The following is a 5,998-nucleotide window of genomic DNA, read 5'->3' on the forward strand; positions in this document are numbered from 1 at the left end:
GAGTCTCCATCATCTGTCTTCTATACAAGAGGAACATTACTGATTAGTCTGTCACTGAACTTTGGCAAACATCAATCCATGTACAATTAACCCACTGCAAGTCACATACTGATTACATCAGCTTGCAGAACTCACTTCAGAACCACTGCAGATGAAGACATTGGTTCATTGCTGACCAATCAGTATAGCATTTTTGTCAAAATACAACATTTAGCACGACATACCAGTGTTTAGAGAGAAAAAGGGCTTTCACATTAGATATTTTTGTTGTTGATTGAAGATCATCTGGTGAAAGCATTATGATATTGTGACGTGTTGCGCAATGGTAATAGGCAGGTCAACATCCTCCCCCCCCCCGCCAGCAGTGACGCGCCGAGTGGAGCCGAAGTTAGCCGAGTCCCAGCATCCTGGTAGGTATGCAACACGAGTCAACAGCGGTGACGTCATCAAGGGAAACCGCAGTTGCTAGGCAGCAGTAAACAACTCCGGACAGTGTTGCTAGCAACACGGCGCCAGGCAACAAGGGTGCCTATTACGTAGCCGTGTTCTGTATGGTCCGGATCGAGGCTACATAAGGAGCAGCGAAGGCTATTCACAGTTAGTTCTCAAGGCAGCTACCTACGAGTTAGTTCCGAGTTAGTTCCGAGTTAGCCAGCAACCAGTCAGTTGTATTGTGGCATTTGCAGTGTAGTATTTGTGATACTGCAGATAGCAGTAATTGTCAGATTGTAATTTGGGTGATTGTAAGTGCGAATGTGAAATAAAATTCGCTATATCCACTAAGGCGTGAAGTTACTTGTCGCGTATACACCCAAACACGTGACAATATTTTCTGTGAAACTGCACTTACACTCAAGCAACCTAACCCTTTCTAGCAGGTAATTCCATGGCAGTGCCTGGCAGTCAAAGGGTTATATCATGCATTAAAAACTACAGTCCTTCACTAAATCAGAACCACACTTCATTTGCCAGCTAGCCACTCTGCAGCACTACGCAGTGCAATGTGTAACTAATACATGATCTAAAGGCTGTTTTAGAACAGGATCTTTGCATAATGTATTGACTTATGAGGGGAACGCAAGTCAATGCTGGATGAAGGTGATTTGTGAGTTGTTGTGAGTTGAACTGTTCACCAAATATTACTATGATGACCAAATCAAGGATGCCAGGAGCAGTTCTAGACTTGAAGATATGTTGTGAATGATAATAGCATTGACTACAAAACGCAATTCTCACCTTCATTTTTTCACTACTTTAATTTTTTCCTTGTTTTGTTTTGTTGTTTTCAAAAACCTCTCTCAAGATTAAAACCCTACTTCAGGTTGAGTAACTTCCTTTTGTACTTATCATTTTCTTACCTCACTAAAAATGGCAATGGCTTCTGAGTGACTCATGTCTTCAGGAAATAAAAATGCATGGCATGTTGCACAAACTGGTTCTTCAAAGCAAGGGCCATAGAAACCATTGCATATGTAACAGGAGGAATGCTGGAATATAAATAGCCATGATTTAGTAACATATAGTTTAAGCTAAAACCCTGGAGGTCCCGTTTTTGTAGCCATGGACACAATCAAACAAACTACATTACAGAGGAAAAATAAACATATCATAACTATGACACATAGTATGTGGTAGCATAGTTGGTTGAGACACTATGCTACAAGCCGGAAGGTCGCTGGTTCAAGTACCGATGAGGTCACTGGATTTTTTCAACTGACCTAATCCTTCCAGTTGCACTACGGCCCTGGGGTCAACTCAGCCTTTAACAAAAATGAGTACCAGGAATTTTCTTGGGTGTAAAGGGCGGTCGGCACATAGGGCTGACAACCTTCCTGCCATCTATGAGCTGATTGTTTAGAATATGTGGAAAACACATCTCACAACCCTATGGGCCTCCATGGTCTGTGACAGGGATACCTTTACTTTTTTTTTAACTATGACACTAACCCAAATGAAACTTAATATTAATGCAGAGATCTAAAACTCAAACAGAGCCAATTTTTTTTCACATAATGAAAGCAACTCTATCTGAACTGCAACCAGATGAGGCCTCTCCTGTGCCACACACCATGTATTCTGCCTCAATTACAAAACTTGTCTGGGTTGAAATTAGTTGATATTCTTCAGTACTAGGACAGTGCCCATGCCACTTTTGAACACACAATATCTGCAATAACTAGAACTGAAAGACAAGGATGGTCAATGAGCAGCAGTGCTGAGGCATGATAAGCAATAGCTGATTCAGTTACTTTAAATAATGTGACTACATAAATTTATGTTGATTTCAGTCACTACAGGTTACAAGCTGGTCAATCAAGAAAGTGAAATTTGATTCCAGAAAGCACCAAGAGAATTTTTTCTCTCTCCAATAGCCAGACTAGCTCTGAAGTCTACCCATCTTCCTATCCAGTGGGTATTGGAAGACATTTCCTCAGATGTAAAGCAGTTGAGGTGTGAAGCAGGCCAAATACCTCCACCTGCTGCCAAGTTTAGGAATGTGTGGAAGCTAGACTTCTGCTCCTTCATACAACTTCATGAACCCATGCTTAATTTTGCACAGAAGCAACTTCCTCATTTATCTCTGTATGCCAATCTTACAGTGTTCTTCTTGTCAATGACTAGACAGGATTTACATTTATAGATTCTAAGTTTCTTTTTAACAGGCTGCATCTTATAAGAACTGTTCTGTTCATATTTTCGAGCTGATAATGGAACAAAGCCTGAGGGCCCTCTTCTGCTCCTACACCACTTCTTCATATAAGATATGTATCCAGTGTGGCAACTCTTTTTTTTACTAATCTCTCTGAAGAGACTTTTGAGTCCTTAAAGAACGCCTCTCCTTTATACACTACTAAGTACTCAACACAATTTTTAAAAACAGAGAACACTGCTAGCCCTGGAACTCGGATCTACTTCAAGCGGTCACTAAAATTATATTTAATGCCATCGACTGCACGTAGAACTAATTGAAAATTGGAACATCAAAATTAATATCAATACTTCATACATTCATTAACTTACCACATATTCGAAATCTTCTACAAAAACTTGTTCGCTGCAGCTACTGGTGGTCGATTGGTGGGACTTGCATTCTGACCGCTGCTCATGAGTTACACCCATCTCTATTTGCCCAGGGTCATTAAAACCTTCAGTGCAATTATTCACTTCGTGAAGGTTCGATGCCATTACTGAATATCAAGATACACAAGCAAGCTAACCAATGTCAACGTTCATACACAGCTCGCAATAAATACATCTCCACACTAGCGTACCTTCGCTTTCAACTTTTTCGTCTATGACAGGACGGACAGGACTGCTGAGTCAACATAAAAATTTCCTTCAGACACCATTGCCAATCCTTTTCCCCGTAATTTCTCACGATATATCGCAAACTGTTCTATGATATATCGTATTATACAAATGGGGCATGTGGTGAAGATATAGACATAAGGAAAATTAAACACGATTGATTTAAGAAACCAATTCATAAGATCAGTAAAGATGTCACATTAGATATAAATATTATTATATGTTTAATCTTGGATATTACAATAATAAATTTACGTAGTTATAGAGTGAACTTTTCCATTCATATGGAAGCAAATATTCGGCTTAAAACGCTGTCAGATGATCCAACCGACTTAAAATTATTGCTGCAACAAACACATGATGAGGTAGGTGAAATATGTTCAGCAGGAACCAACAGGGACTTCATAAAATTCGTGTATAAGACGTGCTAACAAACTTGCCTTGTAGGTTAAAGTTTGGTGATATGCTACGTTGTTGACAAGTTTATCTTTGTTTTTTCCCAGCTCATGGTACTGGAAAGGTTATGCCCATAGTAATGAAGCTTATGTGATACAAATTGCATCTGTAGCTTTCATGCTGTCGGCAGTAACACCACATTAAGATATTGTAATGAAGGTCACCAATGTTTCCTGTGTCCTATTTCAGAATTTATGTTTCTCTTCACTTTTATTTTATACCGCAAAGGTTGAAAACTTAAAACAAGATGTTAAAGTAAATCATAACTCACTTCATTAGTTTGCATATTGTGTCGTTCGCCAATCAGAGTGGCCGCGAGGCCTCAGGCATGAAAATTTTTCACCTGCTCAAACACTAGGATCCTGGGTTCGAATCCCACTCGAAACATGTATGTTGGCGTGTATTGTGTGTTTATGTTGTCTGTGTAGGTAGCGGCCTTGTGACAGGTTGATCTCCCGCCCATGGAGTCCAACCGACAGTCTGTATGATAAACTGTAAAACATAAGCCAAGGGTCAACATGGACTGTAGCACCCAGAGACGGTTATTATTGTTGTTGTTGTTGTTGTTGTTATTATTATTATGTTTTTATTCTTCACTGTCTCAGAGTCTGAAAATAATTGTCAGCATTACACTGTTTAACTTAAATATGAGACCGTTTCTCATATGTTACAGGCATTGCAGAAAAATGAGTATGCAACAAAACACTGGTTGAAATTACGGGATGAACATATGTCACTCCATTCTCATCTTGGCATACTTCCTGATAAGTTGTCTCATGATGTCATGGTTCCTATAGGATCGAAAGCTCTGATGAGAGGGAAGATGGTTCATACAAATGAAATATTAGTATGTCTCGGTGATGGTTGGTTTGTGAAACGGAGCGCTAAGGAAGCAGCTGAAATATGTGACAGGCGGATAAAATGTAAGTTTCATTAAGAAGGAATATGAAGATTACTTTCTTTCAGAACGTGATGCATTGTACTGCTCACTGCCATCAGAACCTCTAATCTCAAATAAGAAGGAATAATTCATAGGACTCCAGAAATTTTAATTTAGTTCACGAAGTTATCAAAGCTATGATTGTAGTGTCACAACTGAAAAGAATTTAATTGTAAGCTGCTGTTTTGTCAAGTTACTGCCTGTGAAACATTATTGTATTGTAGAAACATGTGAAAGAGGTTTTAGTTAGTTAGTTATTGGAGAGGGTGGGTTTCCCCATGCACTTAGACCTGTCTTGGTCCATTATGCTTCCCTCTATGATATTCTACCAGTCTCTATATCCTACCGGTACTGGTGCTTACCATCAGTCCCGCCCAGCCAGCGAGACCAGCTCTACTAGCTGAGAGGTATCAATAATGCTTCCCCCATCTACCAGAGGTATTAGAGACTGCTCTTGGGCGGGAAACGTCCGTAATTTGGCTCAGTGACCTCCTTTGGAGATATGAGGTTCTTTTACTTGCCGTAAAGCTACGACACGGGCCCCACGGCTTAAAGTCCCTCCCGGAGGACTTGTTCCCTGAATTTTTCCGCCCTTAAAAATTCGATGACCTCCGCCGGGTATTTGAACCCGCGTACTACGAGTCATGAGGTGGGAACGTTACCTCTAGACTACGGANCTGTAGAAACATGTGAAAGAGGTTTCAATCAAAATATACCGAAAATGAATCTGCTTTTTGCTGCATTTGTTTTGATGCTAAGTAATTAATTTGGTTTCTGTAGTGTGTGACAATATGCTGAAAGACTTGGAGAGAGAGCACAATTTGCTACTTACAAGGAAAGAACTTCCACTTGAGCGGGATGCTTTTGGAGCTGAGACTAGGAGAGAGATATTAGAACCATATGATGAGAAGACAGAGGCAGAATGGAGAGGTAAGAATAGGGTTAATAAGGTAAAGCTGTACCTGTTCTTCATTAAGCGCTGTGATCTGCCATGCATTCATATGGGAGGTGGATACACAGTATTACCCTCACCACTAGATGGAAGTGACTGGTCAGCTTCACACCCAAGCCACTTTATCCCCCAGGGAAACAGCCCCCCATACCAGCTGTATTGAATTGAATTGAATTTATTTACATTCTATAAATCCTAAGCAGGTTAGTACCTTTGGATACAGAACAAGTCAAAAGGTTACATACATAAGTACAGGCAATTTTAGCTTAAAAATTAATATAACTTAATTTTACATCATTCTCTATTTACATTGAAGTATTCATCTAAAGAGTAGAAGGAAT

The 5,998-nt window shown here is 39.9% G+C and overlaps 2 protein-coding genes across 2 annotated transcripts in view; one reads left to right on the forward strand and one right to left on the reverse strand.

Moving 5' to 3' along the window:
- LOC111868948 overlaps window positions 1-3,337 on the reverse strand; it is a 7,867-nt gene extending 4,530 nt beyond the window's left edge. Inside the window, exons 1-3 of the mRNA XM_023860075.2 lie at window positions 3,022-3,337; window positions 1,359-1,487; window positions 2-20 (exon numbers count right to left, since the gene is read on the reverse strand). Coding sequence (XP_023715843.1) covers window positions 2-20; window positions 1,359-1,487; window positions 3,022-3,186 — 313 coding nt within the window. The 5' untranslated portion in view covers window positions 3,187-3,337. The remainder of the gene's footprint in view (window position 1; window positions 21-1,358; window positions 1,488-3,021) is intronic.
- A 62-nt stretch (window positions 3,338-3,399) lies between these two features.
- The window catches only part of LOC111868955 (unconventional prefoldin RPB5 interactor 1), a 5,847-nt gene continuing 3,248 nt past the window's right edge, over window positions 3,400-5,998 (forward strand). The window contains exons 1-3 of the mRNA XM_023860089.2: window positions 3,400-3,674; window positions 4,439-4,688; window positions 5,486-5,635. Coding sequence (XP_023715857.1) covers window positions 3,594-3,674; window positions 4,439-4,688; window positions 5,486-5,635 — 481 coding nt within the window. The 5' untranslated portion in view covers window positions 3,400-3,593. The remainder of the gene's footprint in view (window positions 3,675-4,438; window positions 4,689-5,485; window positions 5,636-5,998) is intronic.

This window comes from Cryptotermes secundus, unplaced genomic scaffold (genome assembly GCF_002891405.2).
Source record: "Cryptotermes secundus unplaced genomic scaffold, Csec_1.0 scaffold1090, whole genome shotgun sequence".
NCBI classification, from domain to species: Eukaryota; Metazoa; Arthropoda; class Insecta; order Blattodea; family Kalotermitidae; genus Cryptotermes; species Cryptotermes secundus.